This window comes from Phasianus colchicus, chromosome 8 (genome assembly GCF_987193195.1).
Source record: "Phasianus colchicus chromosome 8, bPhaCol1.hap1.1, whole genome shotgun sequence".
Taxonomy (NCBI): domain Eukaryota; kingdom Metazoa; phylum Chordata; class Aves; order Galliformes; family Phasianidae; genus Phasianus; species Phasianus colchicus.
The window spans coordinates 26699188-26721827 of NC_143443.1; the positions used below are offsets into that span (position 1 = coordinate 26699188).

General features: G+C 39.1%; 1 protein-coding gene across 9 annotated transcripts in view; it reads left to right on the forward strand.

Annotated features, from left to right (window-relative positions):
- The window catches only part of SHOC2 (SHOC2 leucine rich repeat scaffold protein), a 56920-nt gene extending 42426 nt beyond the window's left edge, over nt 1–14494 (forward strand). For all 9 annotated transcript variants that reach the window (XM_031597484.2, XM_090145500.1, XM_090145499.1 and 6 more), the window contains 6 exons: nt 3076–3206; nt 6300–6488; nt 7912–8034; nt 10100–10237; nt 10729–10846; nt 12200–14494. In XM_031597484.2, coding sequence (XP_031453344.1) covers nt 3076–3206; nt 6300–6488; nt 7912–8034; nt 10100–10237; nt 10729–10846; nt 12200–12408 — 908 coding nt within the window. In that variant the 3' untranslated portion in view covers nt 12409–14494. The remainder of the gene's footprint in view (nt 1–3075; nt 3207–6299; nt 6489–7911; nt 8035–10099; nt 10238–10728; nt 10847–12199) is intronic.
- Nucleotides 14495–22640: the final 8146 nt, after the last annotated feature.

The following is a 22640-nucleotide window of genomic DNA, read 5'->3' on the forward strand; positions in this document are numbered from 1 at the left end:
AAAGAGATGTGTTGCTTCTAATTAGAAAACTGCTTCAGGTAGTCTTTCTAAAAAGTGTGTGGATAAGCATGGTGTTCTGCTTCAACTTAGTCTTCTCTCTGATTAAATGATGCAGCTTAGCACTGAGAGGCAAGGAGTTGTGCTGGGTGATGCAAGACCTGCTGCTGGATGTTGTGTGCCTTAATTGTGATAAAGTCCAACAGAGCTGCTGCAGAGGTGGTGATGTGAAATGGGACTCCCAGGGGCAGCTGTTCATACTTGCTTATGCCTGACTTGATTTTAGGGTTTAGTTAGTCTATAGTATGATACTTTAGAAGTATCTTTTCACAGGGCAATTCAATTTACAAGAGCTTTTTTCTAAGTGGGCTTCCTAAGAAAACAAATTGGAATAGCTTTTAGTTGCATTTTTTCTGCCAGTAGCTGAAAAAAAATTGTGATGATCAGACTGTCACATTTGTGAACATCTAGTTCTGCTTCTTCTGAGTCACCCTGCCTGCCACCTTGCTGCTGAAGAGCAACCACTGAGGTATGATTTCAGCAGCAGAAACGCAACTGCAGAAGATCCTCATCATAAAACTGACTGAACGGATCATGATCAGCTGTTACCAACCCTGCAGAATATGCAACCTGACTGCGTGTCAGTGGAGAGTTTAATGTGGCTCCATATAAGACATCAGTAACCAAACTGGAGAAGGCAGAGGTGCAATGAAGTGACTGCAGGGATGGCTGAGGGACATGGCATTATTCTTCATCTCCTCTGGGCCCCTTCTAGCAACAGTGCAATTTTGGGCAGCAAAAGTGAATGTCTGGAAATGAAAGGATTGCTCATTGTGGTACCCAGTGAGGACTGAAGGGTCTGACTCTGCAGTGGCTGCCTTGTTGCATTTTCTGAAATGCCACATTGCTGTAGGAACAGAGCAGAGCTGTAGCCATGCAACCTGTGCTCGCAATCTGGAGTCAGCACAGCGACGTCGTATTGCTAAGCAACAGTTGGCAGCATGCTGGCTGCTAGAGCCGTGCCCTGCTTGTACTCCTGGGGGGAGCCTGAGAAATCAATACCAGAGCCTAGCTCAAGGTTTATATGCTGAAAAAGAATAAATTATTATCTTATTTGTGTAAAGCTTGTCCCTTGTTTAGTAAGAGAGGTGTTTGTTAGATGCTAATTCAGAGAAGTGCAGTCAGGGTATGCTTTGTTTATCCCTAGATCAGTGAATCCTCGTGCTCTCCATCCTTACAATAGAATGTGAATCTCTCGAGGTGAGGACAGGTTCCTATGCAAACAGATTATACTGAATATGGCATGAAATATCCCACTTTACATACATATAAGCATATTGATATTGGTGAATTATAGGATCAAAGCAGCTCTTAATTACTCTTGTATGTATATGTACTCTAGGATTTAACATCAGAAGATGAATATTTGTGTACTGGAGAGCAATATTGATAGCCTTAGATTTTAAATGCCTTTTTTGATTAAGGGAATGCTTTACTGCTTCTGCAAAAGCAAATTACGTACTTGCTTGGAAAGAAAGCTCTTAAAAATAAAAATCCCAGTGGGAGATAGAACTGGGTAAACAGCTCATGTGGTACCTGTTTGAGTTTTGGTTTCATTATTGACAATACTAAGTGAAATTTGTTGCTAAGCTTGTTAGGTTGCTATCAGATATGTACTGAAAACTTATCCTCTCTTCTCTCTTGATTTGTAAGACCTGAAGGGTTTTTTTTGTTTGTTTTTTTTTTAATGTGGAAAGCTTTTTTGATGTTTTTTTCCTTTTCACTGTTCTTGTGAATCTCCATTTTAGTAGCTCTGAAACCATCAAACGCTCCTAAAGTTCAGTTCTTATTGGGTATGCACCCAAGCTAGCTACTCAGTGGTGCAGGGTCATTTTTACAGTACAGTTTGACCAGTCCAGAGAAGTTAGGAAAGATATTTTGCCAGTTCCTTTGCTGAGATTCTTCCCTTTTCTAGTGGACCTAATTAATTATTTGTATTACTTTTCATTCTTTATTTCCCATATAGTTAGTTTAATATGCTGCTTCCAAGTTTCATACACTACATTTGTTTCTTTGCTGTGTTCCAGTAACCTTTGTACAAGTACACATATAGATGTTAATTTATCCTTCAGTTAATGCATAACTACTTAGACTAGAAGTATAAAGCTCCCTTCATATTTTTACAAAAAAATTTCTGATTATTCTTGCTGCTGTTAAACCTTCTATTTCTTTCCTAATATTATCTTTCTGGTATTTCAATACGTGGAAGAAATACGTTGTTCCATGACTGGCTGTAAAAACACAAAACAGCGAATGTTTTGCAAGGAACCGATTATGTGGATTTGTTTAGAACCTTCTGCTACTCAAATGTGCACTTGTGCACAGATGCTTTCTAAATATATGACTGAGTCAGAAAACTTTGTATTGTTCTTCATACTGTGTACTAGTTGACAGTGAAATTCAATACCTTCTTACCTGCAGGAGAGTACCAAATGCTCCAGTGCTAGAAAGGCTGACGACATCCTTAAGTTGAAAGCTGCTTTAGGTTTTTTTCTTTAAACTCACATATATGTCAGCTGAACTGTTGGCCTGGCAATATTCAAAAACTATATTTAAAAAAATGTCCTATTGTCCAGATTTTCAAGGACATCCTCCAGACTTTTCCTTAAATGATTTGAAAAACTTGGAAGAATTTTTTTTCCTATCACTTTTTAAAGACTGTTGCTTCTGGAGGATGGTAAAGATATTTTGGGGAATCTGGAAAACATATAGAGTTCTTTTGCTGAAAAGATTGGAAGAGAATACTTCTTCAAGATGATGTAGGCATTCCTTGCTTACCAGATCATGCACAAGTTAAGAATACATGGTATGAACAATGTACTTCTCCTGCGTAGTTGATCTTAGCATTGGAAAGCACTGCAAACTATGAACATCCTGTTTGAGAATGATAGCCCCATTTCACCCTTTGAAAAGCTGTGAAGTGTAGAGTGTGAGACAACAGAAGAATCAGAAATCAAACCTTGTTCTGTTCCTTGGTGTTAATATAATGATGTATTAATCACTGCTTCCTCCCTGTAGGAAATCTATCCAGTTTAAGTCGTCTTGGCCTGAGGTACAATAGGCTGTCAGCAATTCCGAAGTCTTTAGCAAAATGCAGTGAACTTGATGAACTGAACCTGGAGAACAACAATATTTCTACTTTACCAGAGGTGAGAGATGCAGTGGATTTGGGAGAGAATGTATTGGAAGCGGTCTCTGTTTTCAGTGGCATTGAAACATATAAAATAACTTCATCTTTCCTTGCAATTCTGAGGAATACCATTTGTTTTAATCATAGAATCGTAGAATGGCCTGGGTTGAAAAGGACCATAATGATGATCTAGTTTCTATCCCCCTGCCATGAGTAAGGTCACCAACCACTAGACCAGGCTGCCGAGAGCCACATCCAACCTGCCTTGAATGCAGCCAGGGATGAGGCATCCACAACTTCCTTGGGCAACCTGTTCCAGTGCTTCACCATCCTCTGTGTGAAAAACTTCCACCTAAATCTACATGTGTAACATGAAAAATAACAATTCTGTACATGTTAGATATATGTAGCTTGTGTGGAAGAATTATGTTATGCAACTTCTGTCAGAAGTGGGACTGGCATGTGTTGTATTTGCTGTCCTGAGTCTCTTCAGGAAACCTTAAATAAGGAGCCCAGCTTCCCATCATGGATACAAAGTGTTTCATGGAGGTGGGGAAGATGTAGAAGCAGAGAAAAGTAAAAGGAATATCTCTATCAGCATCTAGTTAAGTCAAGAATGACCTTTGAAAGAATGGATAAAGCCTGCTAAAGGATACTTTGCCTTAGCATTCTCATTTTAACCTGGAAAAAGAGTATGCTGTTGACATGCATCTGATATCATCCAGCAACTCACTGATGCTCATTTAATCAGTTACGAAAAATAAAAAAAATAGACTACTTTTTTTTTTTTTTTACAGTTTGCAGTGACTCTGCACAGATCTCAGGAGAAAGGAGAAGAGAATCAGTTTTTGTGCTTTTCTTTTCATGATTGCTGTCCTTGATTGTTTTACCTGTTGCTTTAGTACATGAGCAAAGAAAAGGACTGTAGATTTAGAAGTCATGGAGACATATTTTCTGTCTGTTCAGGCAACACATTTACTCTGAGGTGGAGAGTGCATCTTTGTTCCTCTTTATTCCTCAGGAATTCCCTGAAACACAGCCCTGAGAAACAGAAAATTTAATAAGGGTTTGGATATAACTGTCATTTAGGAAAAAGCAAATAAGTGAGAGCCACCAGGCTGCTGTCAGTATAAGAGCTAAGCTAGCCCATCCCACCCATACATACTATAAAAGCAACTACAGTGTAATCACAGAAAGATAATGTGGGAGTGATTACTTGCTTTGAAATGTGTTCAATCCTAATACAAAACTCTTAGAGACTATGCTGCCTTCTTCACATATTTGCCAACAATATGTTAACATTTAAGCTGCTAACTTGCAGAAGTGTATAATTCATACTGTAATCTGTTTAGAATAAAACATTCCTTGCTATAATATAAAGAACTGCATTTGTAAAAGAAACTTTGGAATTTCCAAACATAACTGAGGTTGCTGACACAGCGCCCAATAAATATTTTATCTTAAAAGGATGGATTGGGAGAAGGCAGCACTGCTACAGATTTCATAGACATAAGAGCATTGTCTTTTTGCACTGCCAAAGCTCTCTTACTTTCCTTCAAATGTGGTTAATTAATCTAGGCTGTTAGAGTGTATTAGCTAACATTTCTAATATTTTTTGCATGGATGCAGGCTTTAAAAAATGGCTTCTGGAAATGCCAAGATCCATCTGAAGCCATAAAGTGTTTTTGTGACAGAGCTCAGGGACTGCTTAATCCTCAGACAAAGAATATCAGTTAATTAAAGAAAGTACAGCTAGAAGGAGTATTTCCTAATCAAAGATAGTACTAGTTAATGATTAGATTTTAATGACTAATACTGATTTAACAATCCTTTATTTTGTCTTTGGGGTAGAATTGCTTCATTGACACTTACTGAAATGCCCTCAGAATTATATTTCAGTGCTAAAATGTTTTAGCCATGACATGTAGAAAATTCCTATTAAATCTCATTTTACTAACAGTAATGTTAATAAACTTAGAACAGAAAAATTACCCAATCTTCCCTGATCAAAGCAACAAAACCATATTCTTAAAGTTCTTACAGTGCACGTAGAGCAGTTCAGAAATACTGATATTGGAAATAGAGTTGGAATCATTATCTTGTTACTGCTCTTTCCTGATTGCAGATGTTGCATTATTTATGGTATGTAATGCCATGCATAAATCTCCAATTTCTGTAATACTTAAGCAAATGGAGCTGAATTCAAATTGGCATAGTAATAAGCCAAGGTGACACTTCAGCAGTAATTTTGCTCTCATTATTCATCCCTATGGTTCCAGCAGCGTGCTTGGCACGTATCTAAGATAAACTCTGATCCTGGCTGCTGAAATTTCAGAGTCTGCTTGGATTATGAAGGGGGCACAGTGAGCCTGTGGACTCAGTGGGCAACCATTGCTATCCAGATTGGCTCTGGGGGTTTTACTTTTTTTATTTTTGAAGACAAGACAGGTGGAGTAATAACTATTTAGGGATATTTTGGAAACAGGAAAGAAAAAAAAAAAGGGAATTCCCCAAAAGCTTCTGCATTCTTTTCTAGACTGTCCAGCTATCTGAAACTGTTATAGCCTAAAAAGAAACCTCTACCAGATGCATTCACAGTATGAGTTGTTAAATTACGAAGATTGGAATTCGAAGTATCAAATACACCTTTGAGAAGTCGTGCTTGGATTTGGTGGTTCTTTGGGCCTTGCTGTCATTTGTGAGCAAGATTAAGGGAAGCTCAGCTCAGCAGCGTAGGCTGCGCTCCTTCAGAGCCTGGACGTGAGGATGGGCACACGGCTGCCAGAGTTGCCCAAGAGGTAGCAATGTGTTATTAAAAAATTCCATTTGAAGGAGAAGAAAGTTATAAAACCTCCTGAGCTTTCAGGTGCGATATGTTTGCTTTGCTTATATCTGGAAGTATGTAAACAGAACAGAGGAAACAAGGTGAAGGCTGACAACTGCAAGGGTAGTTTGCTGCTCTTGGAAGTTTTATCAGATTTAACAGTGGTTTGTGTGTTGCAATGCTCATTTAGACTTGGGGGATAGCATTTCTAATTAGACCCATGAGGAAAAAGAGATGTATTCAAATAAATCTGTCCTAAGTTCCTGGGTGGTTTTCTTCTCTCTACAGGGTCTTTTATCCAGCCTTGTCAAGCTGACTAGTTTAACGCTGGCCAGGAACTGCTTCCAGTCCTATCCTGTGGGTGGCCCGTCCCAGTTCTCCACAATCTACTCTCTCAACATGGAGCACAACCGCATCAATAAAATCCCCTTTGGAATTTTCTCTAGAGCTAAAGTATTAAGTAAGCTGAACATGAAGGTGAGGCACAGAAACATGCTACAGTTTGTAAAATCAATGAGGAGCACTGTTTCCTATTCCATTAATTCTGGCAAGCATAATGATTTAAGGAATGAATTTATCATGATTGAGTAGACACTGCTGCCCTTAAAAATAGAAGCAACTCTGGATTAGTTTAAAAAATGTACTATCACACTGTTATTGATCTGTCTTCATTTTTGTTGCTTACACAGTTGTTGTGTTTGCAGGAATGTGAACAGCAACAAAGTGGGCTGCAAAATTTTCTAATGTTCAAATAGGGCATGAGCATGCAGAGTAACACATTTCTTTCCTCCTCTCTGCACTGTTGCAGTTTAGGCTAAAAACAAAGTTATGTAAAATATCTTTGGAATATTTTATTTCAAAGTCTAAGTTTGGAGGATTTTGGCAGTAGCAGTAGAGCACATAGGAAAGAGGACCTTTATATGTGTGCTATGTACACACAGAGTGATGAGAACCTGGGAAAAGAGGTGACATCTTTCAATGAATGGGCTTGTTTTAAGTTTTTAAAGCAAGTTGTTTAAAAAAAAAAAAGTATTTTTGAGCAGTAGTTATGCTCAGCAACTATTTTTTTAAATATTTTTTGGTATATGTGGATTCTCAATTTGCCTTATTACCATTTTTTTCAATCATTTAGCCATCTGTAATTTCACATTTACCGGTGCTTTGTATGACATACTTATATACATATATACGGATATATTATTTCATGGTGTCTGATCTAGATCAAATATAGCAGCATTTTGAGCACAAGGATGTTTAGTTTAAGATGCTTTTATTGTGAGCCATTAATGTATATTTCCCTTGTGTTTTTTTTCTTTTTACTCCCCTCTCTCTTTACTCTCCTAAGCCCCATGTGTCTATTGTTTCCAGACTGAGCTATGAAGCATTGCTGGCTGCTCCTTGTGCCCCAGCTCAGCCAAGTCAGAGCCTTGAGTAATGTCTTTGCTTATGTTGTTTATTGACTTCTTATTTTTTAAACAGATTGAAAGAGGAGGATTTTCTGTATTTTTTTTTTTTTTCCTAGCAAGCTCTGTGCATTCTTTGTATTTCAGCGTTGCTGATAACAGCTTTGTACATTATGGTACAAATTTGCTGTTCTTTTTTCTCTCCATTGTATTCTGTAACAAAATGAAAAATGTTTTAACTACTGGAGCATGAAATGTTTTGGATTATGTACTTCTAAGTTTTCCATTTGAGTTCTTGTTGGTAACACAAAATCAATTCTGCAACTGTAAATTCGGACTGCTTATTACATTCTGAGGAATTAAAAGATATTTGACCAATTGTCACCATTTTATTCTGATGTAATTAGCTGCTATTTTGTTTTGAAGTTTAGTCACTCAAATGCATTGTTGGTCTCTTGCAAACGCATACCCTAATTGTTTGCTGTGTTAAATCTCAGGACAATCAGCTGACCTCTCTCCCCTTGGACTTTGGGACTTGGACTAGTATGGTAGAACTGAACTTAGCGACTAACCAACTCACAAAGATCCCTGAGGATGTGTCTGGGCTTGTTTCTCTTGAGGTGAGAAGAATATGAACAATTACTCGAATCCCTACCAATAGACATTTTCTACTCTAGGTTTAAGAAAAGTGTTGTTTTTTTTTTTGTCAAATAAGACCAAATAAATATGTACAGGTATGCTATTTGAATAGATATTTTTAATCTGTCTGTGATTGTTGTGAATGGCTTTTTGAATGTTGTTCTTCAGGCTCTAGGTGAACGTCTGTCGCAAAGGGTTAAGTGTAGACATATTTTCAACTGTGTGGAAAGAAAAATATTTTCAACAGAAAATGCTGGAAATGAAATGGCACTGAGCTGGGTTTGATTCCTGGGGACACTAGCGTGGAAACAAAGGGGTCAAAAAAACATAATGAAATGTTCTGCAGTCAGAGATGGCTGCACTGTGAACCCTGTAAACAGCCGGGTGGGAAATCTCCTCAACCCTGAAGGGAGAAGAGCTCTATACTTGGAAATCATGAACTAGACCTGTCTTGTATCTCTTAGTCCTGTTTCCCAAGGTAACATCAGCAGAGACAGTCAAACATAATCATCTTGGAGGGATGTAAGGACAGAGGTCCTTGTTCGGGTAGCTCTGACATGTCATTAGGGGACTTCACAGCCTCTGTGAGTCACTGGAAAAAGTCTGTTAAAAGACAGTAACAAATATCATGTTTGAAATCGATGGTTTCCAGTGCGATGGCTGCTCTGAGTGATTAATAATTCCTAGAGTTGTGGCAATGGATATGACAGAACAGTAGCTATTAAGCAGTTCAGCTTTCTTTAAGTTAAGGCTCTGGCTGATTTGATGGGGAAGGTGTTAACACCTGACAGCTGGATTTGCAAGTGCTCTGCCAGCTGCTGAAGCTGGAGAGCTGGGCTGTCCACAAAGCCATTACTGCTTTCTCTGTAATTAAGGAATCAAATACAAAAAGCTATTTGGGCAATGTTTACTCTAAAGTTAAGGTTCCCACAGCAGTGCTAAGTCAGCTGTGCTGCATGTAGGTAATATTTTTTGTTCCTGCCTTTGTTTCTTGATTTGCGAATATAGCATTATTATTCTAACCATTATGTGTCTTAGCACATAAAGGAAAGCCACCATAATACTGCTTGTGCTAATGCTAATTTTTTTATTTTTATTCACTTTGATTTTTCACTTTCATTTTAGCCTTGTTTTCTATTCTTTGCTGCCCTCAGTGTTTCCAGTCTCCTCGAAGCTAGTGAAAACTGGAATAATTACCTCCTCAGCATCTGTAACCCTGGCTGGCTTAGCTGGGATGAGTGTCTGCACTGGTGCACTTTCACACATTGGTGTCTTGGTGTGCCTTGTTAAATCACTAGATAATACTATTGTTTAGACAGTGATTGATTACATTTGTGCTTGCTATGTTGTTATGAAGTTTGATTTATTTTTTTTTTTTTCCCCTAAGGACTACTGGACTTTTTGGTGAAAAACAGTATACTAGTATGAGTTGTGGCTTAATGAGTAACTCTATTAATTGACATTGCAAATAAGAATACATTTCGTGAATGTGGGTTTCCAATTTAGAAAGGAGAAATAAAGGAAGATAACACCTTGGGAAAAGTGAGTGTGTAGTAGCAGACCAGTGAATATCCTTGCAGTGTGCTGCTCAGGTGCTCTGATCCATGCATTTACTTGCTGCTATTCCAACCCGAAGAGATGCAGGGAAAAAAGGAAGCATGTTGCTTTTCAAGGAGGACCTGGCAATCACAACAAACTGTGTCAAATATGGCTTTGAAATAGCTGTGAGAAAGAATAACAAGGTGATAGGAAAATACAGGAAAAAGTAGTTCTACTTTCCTTGAACAAATAAGATGTGCTTTGTTTTTGGCTTACATTTATTATTATTATGTAAAATAATATTTGTAATAATTATATAATAGAATTATGTATCTGTACCAGTAAGATTTAAAAAGTGTGTGTGTGTATATTTACATCTTTTTCATAATTTGAATGTAGGCTAGTCTTGGACTTCACTACTTGAAAATTCAAAAAGATCCTATCTTGTTACACATCCTGACTTCTTATTTACTTATTGCATTGCTGAAATTCTGTCTCTTTTTTAAGGTTCTTATACTGTCAAATAATCTCCTAAAAAAACTTCCCCATGGAATTGGAAATCTCCGGAAACTCCGAGAGCTAGACCTAGAGGAAAACAAACTGGAATCCTTGCCAAATGAAATAGCTTACCTCAAGGATCTGCAGGTGAAACAATAATTGGCAGAGATAAACATTTTATGTCCTTAATTTACACCATACTAACTTTATTACAGCTAGTTTGATGAGGGAAACTATATGGGACTGGATATAGAACCAAGAGTTAAGAATCTTGTATGACTTCCTCTGCAGTCTGTCCCCACTAATTCTTTCCACAGATTAATCCGTTAATTTTGAACAAACAAATTTTCAAGAGCTTAACCATGTTATGAGTACACTTCTACCACAGGAATAGCTTCTGTGGTTTTAGTCATGTTCATGAAACTTTCGTATTTAAGATAGAAGGTGTATGTTTTACTGTGCACTATTTTATTTTTATGTTTAGTAAAGGTTTGAAATATTGCAGAGCAGAAGTTTTTTTGGTTCAAATGCAGGAGGGTAGAATTCATCACTTTGTAAGCTATATATCTTGTTATTTGCTGTTATTTGAAGACACAAGTTAAGTTAATTTTTAACAATGTGGGGTTTTTTTCCCTTAGAAATTGGTTCTGACTAATAATCAGTTGACCACCCTTCCCAGAGGTATCGGTCACCTTACCAACCTGACTCACCTTGGGCTTGGAGAGAATCTTCTCACACACCTTCCTGAGGAAATTGGTAAGTTTTTTTTTTTCTTTTCTTTTTTGTGTAGTGTGGCTGAACCAAAGCACTCACTGACACAGAAGATAGACATCTATTGTACTCACAAGTAGAGACCACAAAATTCATGTGAAACTTCCAGATATACACAACCCGACATGAAATATGTGCCACTGAAACAGCACTATAAGTGTGTGATCTTTATCTCTCTGAACTGTACTGAAATGAATGGTCTAGCTTTTTTCAGCTGCTCTGCAAAGAGCTGCCAAAAACACACCTAACTTGGAATGGTGAGATGCCATTTTTCTACATAGTATTGATCATGTTATAAGCCTACTCTTATTCTTGGAAAGAAGTCAGCGTTAGAAAGAAAACGTGCAAGTCCTATTCTAAATCTGTGGTTTAGACAAAAATCTTGTGCAAGTTGTAGACAACTGAAGCAAACATTTCTGCTGATGTCCCCCTGCACACAATTCCGTTTGTAAAGCATCATACTGCTTTTTTTTGTCTTGAGGAGATAAGAGTAGGAATGGGAGAGATCTAAGGAAAGAAGGGGAGGAATGGGATTGTTTTATTCAGTCAGACATCAAGCCTTGGCTTCTGCTCTTTCTCTTATGGGAGATGAAATAGATTATCAGGGCATAGAAGACATTTATGGTGTAATAGATGTAAGATGGGAGAGGATTGTGAGGAGCACTTGTATGTTTGCAGTGTATTTTAAAGTTGTATGTTTATTTTTATAATCAACTGCTCTGGAGGATCTTGAAATCTTTAGAAACTTTACTCCATATTCAAACATCTGGTTAGTCTGTATTACAGTATCTGTAGTAGAGACGTTGTAAAATTTGGATTCAGAAGGAATTTCACACGTCGGTTTGTTGCATTTAGTAAATCCACTGCTGTGATCTCTCCTGCTTTCTTCCTGTGGCACATCACAGTTATATCTTAAGCTTCTAATAAATGTGATAGCTATGATATAGATATTTTATTAGCGATAATAGATAGCATGTAGTATGAATGTTTTCTAGACCCTTCTAATTTGGTAGCTCTTCACCATTGCCTGCATTTGCAAAGTGCTGGGCTGAACAGTTAAGATAAAAATCCCTATCTGCTCTGTTACTCTGCGTATTTTCAATTGCTATCTACAGGAGATGTTTTAATGGCCATTTTCACAGGAAAACTAAAGCAGATGTGGCTCTCTTTCGAATACTTGCGAACAGAAAACGTACTGGGCTTGAAAATAGGAGTTTAGATGAGTAACTGACTCTAGATTTCACATTGTGAAGAGTCTTCAAGTGGACTTAATGCTTCTAACAGTTAAGAACTGCGTGAATCAAAACATACTTCTCTGTATTATTTTATTTTAACCAGGTACACTGGAGAATCTGGAAGAACTGTATTTGAATGACAACCCCAATCTGCACAGCCTTCCCTTTGAGCTGGCTCTTTGCAGCAAACTGTCAATAATGAGTATTGAGAACTGCCCACTCAGCCACCTTCCGCCTCAGATTGTTGCAGGAGGACCTTCTTTCATCATTCAGTTCCTAAAGATGCAGGGACCATACCGTGCCATGGTCTGATGCTGATCGGATTGTCCAATACACTGTACAAAATACAAACTGCATTAATGTTTTAATTGTCTGCGTATGTATATATAATATAATATATGTGGTTTATATTATATTATATATATATATAAATATATAAATAATATAAAACGGCAAATTTAAGACTGCATTATGTGTTTCTGCTAATAGAGGAATCATAGCCATTTAGATTTTTTTTTTATCTGTAAAAATGCTTGTCTAAGTTTTCTTTGCTGAATTTGATGGAAGTTGAGTAACCTGGACATGCCAGTTCATTTAAAGCAATTGCCAATGAACTCAAAGTTAAATTTAAGGGACAAAGATAGTTTTGCTTAGATTTACTTTCAGTTAAGAGAAGCATATAACCTTTATATAATGAACTTTTCTGTTTTAATCCCTCTTTTTTTTTTTGTGTGTGTGTCAAAACCTGAAAGGGTCACGTGTCCTGAGGTTGGGATTTTCTTTTAACTTATTTTGAGATTTGAAGCAAATGGTGTTTTTATATTGTTTACAGTCAGAGTAAATCACTGGATTTTGTTTTATTTTGATTTGCTCTGTTTTAATCAATCATATCTAGAATTTATATGCCTCTGCTGATGAATTTTTATCGACCGGTTTGTATACTAAAGACATACACTCATCAGAACAACTGGCAGGTGAAAAGGATGCAGTCAAAACAAAAGAAAAGTAGGAAAAAAAAAAAAAAGCTTGAATTCTTTTAAGTCTTGCTTCCCTGAATTATCAGTTGCAGGCATAACATATCTGAACTGAGCCTTTTGCGATTGGTCTCTTCTAGCACAAGTAAACCTTTTCAGATTGGTGAAAACACGGAGTGTACTCAGTGAGAAGCGGTTTTCTGTTTTGTGAAGTAACGACTCCACGAAGTCTAACAGTACAGTTAAGTGGAAAGGAAATAATATATATGTACATTTTTATTACAGTGTTGAGTCATAAACTACAACAGGCAATTTTAAGGATTCCTTGTAGTCCTTGTACAATAAATGAATGTGTCTTACTTTTGAACACTGCAATATATGTAAGTTTTAAAGTTGGTAACAATGTACTATGGTTTTATATCTTGACTTGCCTTGTACCTCCTTCCATTATGGAACTTCTGTGTCCAAGCACAATATCTTCACACTGTGCTGTTTTGCTGCTGAACTAAATGCACTTTTCCCCACAGCTGGGGCACTTGCTTCAAAATATTCAGTTCAGTACCTTGATTATTCTTTTTTTTTTTTTTAACCTCATCCTATCTGTTTCAGTATTAAACCGATCTATTAAAAAAGAGGCACCTTTTTCATTTGTGCATCGCTGTCGATAGCTCGAGAGAAACACTGTAAGTAGTAGACATTCAATTTTACTGCAACTTCCTTGGTTGCTCACAAGGTAGAAGATGCTTCAGGGAAATGTACGCTGTTGCTGCACTTGCAGGGCCAGTTGCCCTTTTCCAGGAGGGCAGGAGCTCGAGGCGGTTGCATTCCACGTTTACTCAAGAGCTGTCCAGTTCATACTCGCTGGAGTTGCTGCTGAGGTAGTGTGGTTTAGAGGACTTTATCTTTTGAAACAAAATCAAATCAGCTGATGCTATGAGAAATTTATTTCATGCGCAGAAGCTTGGGGGAATGTTATTTCTGGCTTTCAGGCATGCTTACCTACATGTATTGCCTTGATCTAATTTTGCTTTTTTTTTTTTTCTTCCCAGCATTGCATTCTGTTTTGTCTTATGTCTTTTCATTAACAAGGAATAAGTTTTAAATGGAAGGCAGGTGGAGATATAAAACCTTAGAGGGCTTAAATGTGCTGTAAAACTATTGTAGATGTCACTGGATTTTACTAAGTAATATTCTTCTCTTTCTCACACAATCAGTCTCTGCCCCCACCTCTTCCCCCCACCCCCCCTTGTTTCTTTTTTACATCTACTGTAGCTTTTCAGTTTAGAATTTAGTTTATAAAAGGCTATTTTCTTACAGTTCTGCCTGAAGTTAATCTTTCTCAGCATTAAGGTGTTAAAATATGAAGATGCTGTGATGCATAATTTCAAGACTGTAATCTAACTTTGGAATATACTGCTAAACCCACATTTGTGCCCTCAGATCACTGGGGAAAAAATGGTTTGATTAATATGGTTCTTTGAAACAAAAGTGGCGACCCCTTGTGTTTTCAGGCATCTTGGTCTCATTCCATGTCTGCTCCTCAATCTCATTTTTATAAGAGCTGACAGGATTAAATTTGCTTAGTTTGTAAATACGTCAGTTATTCACCTTGTTAAGGTACATGGTTAATGACTGTATGATTGCAGCTCACCTTCTCTCACATACATTCTTGTGGATGGGTTGGCTACCAAAATAGTGCTCGTTACACTTGCTTAAAAACAAAGTATTCTTTTCATTACACTTATAGGGATAAATAAAGCTATGTTTTAATTCATTACTATATTAAAAACAGGATATTTTTTCAAACTCTTTGTAGTAGTATGGTTGTTGCAATGCCAGATAATCCTGAGCCCTGTTTTAGAAGTTTAATTTTATGCATTATGAAGGGAAAATTTGAAAGGTTCTTTAAAATTGTCCCAAAGTTTAGATATTAACCATATGGAATGGATTGGGAGTAGGCACATAAATCTCCGTATGTGCACACGTGGATTTATATCCAGATCTATTGATAGAGCCATACAGATCCAGCTGTTCTAATCATAACAGACTTCTACATTTGCCAGGATGCTGACTTGTTAACTAGAGTGGTTTCTAAATGGCATTTAATGCCTGATGACACTGGGCACATGCTGGTTTATTTCTACGTGGGTAATTATTTTGTTGGGCCTAATCAATTAAAGTATGAACAGAAATAACTTCATCCTGACAAGTGTATGTATGCATACATACATGTATATATGTATCTATGTTTGTGTGAAAGCATTGACAGAGTGGTGAAATGAACTCTTTAGGGCTTCTTCCAAAGCAGAATGCAGAAACAGGTCATTCCCAAATACTCATATTTTTGTCTGCCTTGTCCTACTGTTATCTCCCAAATAATTTACAGGGGTAAAACGTGACAATCTTTACTTTGGGTGAAAATAATGACCTTTATATCTATTTTGAATGTCTCCCTGCAATGTACATAAAAAATATGTGCATATACATATGCGCTATAAAGACTCTGTCCTGAATCATGCCTTGACATAGCAGAAGCTGAATTACTGTACTACAGACTACACAGTGTTACGGAAATTTGGTAAGGCATAAAACAGATTAGGGATTTTTTAAATAAGAAAGAGAAAGTTTCATTGCCATTATGACTCATTTTGGTTGCATTGCGTTTGAATTTGCTAAATAGAAAGCTGTTATTCCCTGCAAAAATGTTTTCTTTAAGTTTAGATAGTATAAAACCATTACAGTTCTGTCTCTTCTTGTCCCGTATTTAACTTCCTAAACAAATTTTCTGGTCTAAACGCAGCAGAAGGGCTGCGTGTAAAGCTGGGCCACAGAGCTGTATGATTGGCACTTTGTCGTTTGTCAGATGCTTTTGGAGACTTCTAAATCCATACGCCCCTTTTTGGAAAGAGATTTATGCTGTAAAATATTTGCTTCAGTGCCTCTTTTTGGTTTAGGTTTTCCCTGCAGTTTGTCCATCTTTTGCTAATGTTGTGTGAGAAAGTGCATGTTCAGACTTCTTGAAGGTCGTGTTTGTACATGATTTAGTAAAGTAGTACTCAAACTGTCTGGCTGGTTAGCACTTAAACCCGTTGTATCACGTGAAATTCAAGCATCATCTCTGATCCTGGGAGTTGGAAAAATAGCTTTTATTTAAAAATCACAGAGCTTTATCAGAGTGTTTTTTGTTTGTTTTGTTTTGAATTTAAATTTCTGAATCAGTACAGACTTAGCTGGAGAGTCTTCATATCTGGATTCAACTAAGAACTTTCGTATGGTCAAATCACACCTCAGTTGTATCCAATTGGCATGCTGAGAATAGCTTCTAATCAGATGTGCAGTTGGCAGTAATTTGCACAACACAAACTTCAAGGCACGGTGAGGACAATTACAAACAACCGATAGTATCTACAAGTGGTTTTTGTTTTTATGCTGGCAAAAGTCAGAAAATGATGTTTAATATTCTGATGTTTAGGTCTTAACCAGGACTGCACAGGACTTTTACTGTGGAAAAATACCAGACCACGCTAATTTTGTGGTTAAAAAGCTAAACAAGAGTGTAAACAGTCTACAAAAATGTACTTTTAATCTGAATTATTGTAATGTTGATTGTTATGTCTATATAAAAGATTGCCTTGCTTTTTTATAAGAGTCATTCTGTATCAATGCATTCATTATAAATAGTATATTTGTAAATGAGCTGCCACTGAGTCTTTTGGAAGTTTTCTAGTATTTCTAGTCCAACGTGAGCTGGATGTATGTTGTCTTTTTGCAGTGTCCCAAATGATCAAGAAATGCTTCTTCATTATATACTTGTAGCTCTTCACAAGATGGTTTTTCAAATATAATAGAGGCTGTTTTTTTTCGTGCATAGCAATTAGAGGAAACTTAATGGATTGCTTCACAATAACTACTTTATTCATAAGAGAGATAAATTACACACCCTTATAAAGCAGATGTTGGTAAAATCTTTTCTACAGTACAGGAAGGCATAAAGCAAAATAACTACAGAACTTTCTCTCTGAAAAGGGAAATAAATCTCAGGTTTTAGTGCAAAATGCACTTGAGCAATGACAAAATTGAAGTAAGTATAAAATTGCTGCCTACAAGGCAGCCACCTGCATTTAAACTTCTGGCTTAATAAAAGGAGGTATGTCAAAGATGACATGACAGAGACCTGAAATGCATTTTTTTTGCTCTGTACAACTCACTGAGATAGGTGCTGTTTCAAGAAGGCCATGGTTAAGTTATGTCCTGTGAACAAAGAAATAGGTTGATATCCTTTGAAATCAGAGTATAAAGGCTTCAGCTTTTTAGATGTGGCATTGATGAGGATGACACCAAAGTACTTGGTATGGTAGCATGGAATCAGATCCAACTGCCCAGCAGTCTGTGTCCAAGTGGAGGACATCTGTCTTGCTGTGATGTAGGGATCTGAGCTCGGTGAATCCAAGGGCACTCTCCTGCACCTGTAGGATATTGCTCAGAGCTTGCCAGCCAGAGCCTGTCAAGTTTGCCAAGAGAGAATCAGCTTTAGTAGCCCTTGATAAATTTGGCAAACTCACAGAAGTGCTTTTTTCTTTTTTTTTTTTTCTTTTTTCTTTCCCCTAAATCTATTTGCTTCTAGCCTCTACAACATCCTGTGTCTAATAATGGTACAATATAATTATGTGCTGGGTGAAAAAGTGCTTCCTTCTGTTTGTTTCAAACCACACCACCTGATTTCATTTGGAGAGTCCCCAGTTCTTGTATTCTGAGAAACTTAGAAGGATCTTTTGTCTTCATTTGCTTTTTACTGTTCTTCATGGTTTTTCATGAAGGGGAGTGGCTTTCCACCAACTTGTGGTTCTAGCTTTTTTAATGCTCAAACAAACACTCATCCATTCGGGGATAATTCTTGTTATCTTTCTCCATAGTTTTCCAGCCCAGGTCCGACTCCTTTTCCCCATTCATGGTCTCTAGCAAACTGCTTTGTTCTTTGCACTCCAGTCTGTAACATGAAAGTACAGCTGTTACGAAAAACTGGAATTGAGTGGGTGATAAAGTTTAGTGCAAAATTTCAGTGGGGGAATAATCCTACTACAAAATGATCCGATTGGGGTTTAGATTTCAGATGCCAACCACCCACTGCAATAATAAATGGTTTCCTCTGATCAGCTGTAGTGCTGATTTTCATCATCTCTTATAAGTAGGTTTGAGAGGCAAAATTGATACCAAACTTTACGCAGGGATGTTGATTTAAGTATTGCCGAAGTTTAAAACTGTATTCATAGTAGCAAGAGTGCATGGTTTGGGAAGATTTGACTTTGAGTGTTTCAGCTGGCTTTTTTTAAACTGTCCAAGCTCAATGTTTTCTGAAAGCATTGGGAAATTTCTAGTATCGTTGTTTAATTTTTCTTTTCAGTTTAGATCGGCACTGCACTGGTTGGGTTCCATTCTCCCGGGATGGGACCTTGCCAGCCATGATCAGTTTCTATTCAAATGCATCCACAGGTGAGCCTGGCCTCAGAAGAGCTCCAAATGAGTGAAAAGAAGAAAATTTCTGTTTCTGGCACGCTGTATCCTAAGGTCTGTATTAAGGCCTCAAAAAGCACGCAGGCGGTCAGTTTGGGCAGCTCTGCTGAGACAAATGGATTGCGTTTTGGTGCAATGATTCCAGCCTACATGCTTGAGCATACTGAGTCTCCCAGTGCTGCTGTCCAGTGGCATGTCCCAGTTCCCACTGGGAAGTTATGGATTTCTGTGCCTCAGCGTTTGACATGCAAACACAGACGGTGCTTTTGGTTGGATGTGGTGGCAACAGCAGCCTATGCCAGGAAAAGAAAAGGTGTTAAAGGGCTGGAGATGGTGAGCTTTGATACAATTAGAAGAGACAGAGTGCCTTGAAAGCTCATTTATATTGCTTTTGCAAGTCATTTCAGTCGAGTAAAATATATCATCTCTTTATACGAGCCTTGCCTCACTTAGAATTGTAAGAGTGGGAGATAATTTGATTACCAAGATCAAATGATGATGTTTTAGAGGAGGAGCCATCTGGAGTATTTGAGTGAGCAGCTGGCAGCCTGGGCTGCACTGTTAATTATCTGACTGTATGCCTTGCAACAATTTTTCCACTGCAAAACCTTTTAAGAGTCTTTAGAGATCAATCTACCCCACTCCCTCTGAGTAAGATGCTATCTGCAAAATTGCACACAAGTGTTCAGTTTAAAAGCTCTTTCCACAACAGCATTCTTTTCTTTCTGTTGGTAAAGTATTTCTTTGTTAAAGCTTATAACGAATCCTTAATTTGCTGTCCTTTGTTAGTTTCTTTAGTTGACCAATCGGCTGCTTTGCTTTTTGTCCTGTGTTGTTACAGCTGGCTATGTGAAGTGATTTCCAAACTTAGCATGTGCAATTTTAATGGAAACGCCTTTTTTTTTTCTAGAAAATCTCAAAACACTGCTTGAAAGCAGGCATGATACGAACAGCACTGCAAAACTCTTCCCTCTTTATGACCTAAGCTTTGTTGGATGCCCTTCAATTTATTTTCATTTTTTGTCCTTGCCAAGTATTTTAACTGGGTGGGAAGTTACAACTAAGAAGTTTGAGTCATCTGCCCTTGCCAGCAAGCAAAGGGTAAGAAGTTCAGCTGGGCAGGGAGCTGCTGGTAAGAGACAGCTCTGTTGTCAGGCTTTTTAGTCTGTGAGTAAAGCGCTTTTTGGGTCTGCTGAGCTGTGCCAGCCTGCCAGGATGTGGAGTCCCACATGGTGCTGGTGTGGGGACCAGTGCACTTCACAGTGGCCTCAGGCAGCTGGAAGTTTGCCTAGAAGGGGTGAGAGTAGCTGGAGGAAATCCCCTGGAAGAAAGTTGGGCCAAGTGATGAGTGGGTCTGTGCAGCCAGCCCTCCCCAGTGTGTTGGAGGGTTTTGGTGCATGAATGTCTTCAGGATGGATGGTTTGTCTTGGGGTATCGGTTGAGGCTCAAATAGGAATGTGTTTGGATTCAGAAATTCTGTGGCTGATCTTTGTCCAAACCTTTTAGGAAGAATGGCTTAGTTCATGAGATGACACAGCACTAAGCAGTACTCAGAATTCTGGAATATGTGCGATGCTTAGTGCTCATCGCTTTTGCTTTAGGAAAACCCACATGCTCCCACAATTAAATGGTTAGTGAAATATTAATGAGAAAATGTCATTCTCATTTCATAGAGACATTTAATTCCCCATAAATATTTATTTTTCAAAAATTAGATTTTCTCAAGATATGTACGAAAGCATTGCTTACCACTCATGTTTCTAGCTCAGCTGAAGGACAATTCACACCAGATGGTACTGATGGATCAGAGGTGGCTTTTAGCTGCTGAGGCCTGGGCTGTGCTGGTGAGGTTCTCAGAGACCTGAGAGCTTTCCTCAGTGGCTCAGGCTCAGTTCCTGGCTGTGTGGCCAAGAAAGGTTTGCAGGGCTGTTGGTTAAATGGCTGAAATGCACAGTGAGCTTTCTGGGGTTTTGGGGGCTGCCTCTAACCTGGCTGAACTGGAAGGGTGAGGTGAAGTCCTGATTCCGGTTGCAGTTTTCCTGTCAGTGCAGTTGGGATATGCCTCATGTAACGCTCAGGCACCGTGTGGTAATTTCTACTACTTTGTGGGTGTGAACCAGCAAACTGCTTGGATTTAACAAGTGGAAACTGGAGTTCAGGAAAGTTTGGTACTTCCCATCTCTTGAGAGATTAAGCATCTCTTCAAATTTGCTTTCCCTTTCCATCCAGTGGCATGAAGCTATGATGAGGAGGGTCAGGTTGGATATCAGGAAAAGGTTCTTCACCTGCTGTTGGTGGGCACAGGACAGGCTCCCCAAGGAAATGGTCGTGACCCTGAGCTGCTGGAGTTCAGGAGGCATCTGGGCAACACTCAGACATACGATTTGATTTTGGGGTGGTCCTGTGTAGAGCTGAGAGTTGTTGGGTCCCTTCTGATGTTCCTTGTTGGGTCCCTTCCAACTTGGGATATTTTATGTTTCTATGACCCTGCCCTTCATTAATTTGTGCTGAAGGCTGAACGGTGATTTCTCTTTTCCCTCTTCCCTTTGCTCTGTCTTCTCAGCAAAGCAGGGAAGAGTGTTTGTAGCAGTAGAGATTCATGGCTGTTTGGATGTGCTTATTTTCCTGTGATGCTTCAGAGCAAGTCATGGATTATTTTGCTCTTTAGTCTGTGTGGTGATAATTTACCTTGCTGCTTTTGGTGTTCATGGGGAAAAAGAAAACTGGAATCAAAAAGGCACAAGTGTGGATGCACTATACCTCTTCTCTCAGTATCTTGTGTACCAGCTTGTCTTCTCTGAGTGCTTTATCCTGGTTACACATTACCACCCTCAGTATACAGTTCCCAGATAGGATAAATGTTTCCTGGTGAGAGAGAGAGACTTTGTGTAACTGAAAAGCAGGTCACAGTGCTGAATAAGCAAATAAATCACAAGCTGGTGTTTAAACTTAATTTGAGCCTCACAGGAAAAATGTTGTACCTTGCAATCTGTACAGGGTTAATTGTATTGTAACCAAGGAGGGAACAGGCTCAGTAAGGATGATGGATTCCCCTCTGCGATGTGCTGCACGCAGGATCCGCAAACCAAACGCAAGAATGGAAGCCCCACCTCTGGAGAGAAGAGTCAGGGTTGGTTAAGCCCACTGAGATCATCTAGTGCAACCATCGACCCATCACCACCGTGCCCACTGAACTGTGTCCTGGGGTGGCTGTGAGAGGGGGCTTTGTGCAGGGCTGTGATTTAGGACTGTGGGAACGATACAGCTCTGGATGCTGCCCTGCATCCTCATCCCCATCTCCATCTGCCACGATGGTGGGAAGCACCAGGGCTGATGCAGACCCCCAGGAGGTTGGGAGACGGAGAGGGACAGAAGCTGACACAGAGAGAAGCTTCCCGGCAGGTCCAGCTGCAGCTCCTGCATGATATCTCAGCGCTATTTGCTTTTGCCACTAGATGGTGAAATAAGTAATAAACGAAAGCACCTCAAGTCTCGCCGTGTTCCCTGGTGGCCTCCCTCCTCGTGGAGCTGCGCCAATGTGCTCTGCTTTCTGGGAACCCGGCAATTCCAGGCAATTATGCTCAGTGCAGCTCAGCCTTCGAGAAGTGCTGCTGCCACCTGGAGCGCTTTGATCCCCGCCTGCAGCACTGCCATGCTGGGTTCAGTTTGGCCAAGCTGGGTTAAACTGAGCAAACCTGCCTGCTGTGGGTGTGCATGGAACACTGGTGCTGAATGCTTGCCTGGGGTGTGAAGGGGTGGAGGATGCAGTTCCCTCCCCACAGCAACCAGAGACAGGGACCTGCCAGGTGGGTGCTGCAGCCTCGGGGTGCTGCTGGCTGCGGTCTGGAGCATGGCTTTCATGGCTTTGGATGGAGATGGTGAAGAGCAGGGAGGGAAAGGGTAAAGATGTGGCTGGGACCCAAGGGAGAGCAACTTGATGGAATGAGTTATGGCTTCTCAGCTGAATAATTGAGTGCTGACCTGTCTCAGGTGTAAAACAAAAAGCTTCATAGAGAGGTAGCCTCAATGTTGCCTGAAACATGGGCTGGCTATGGGTGT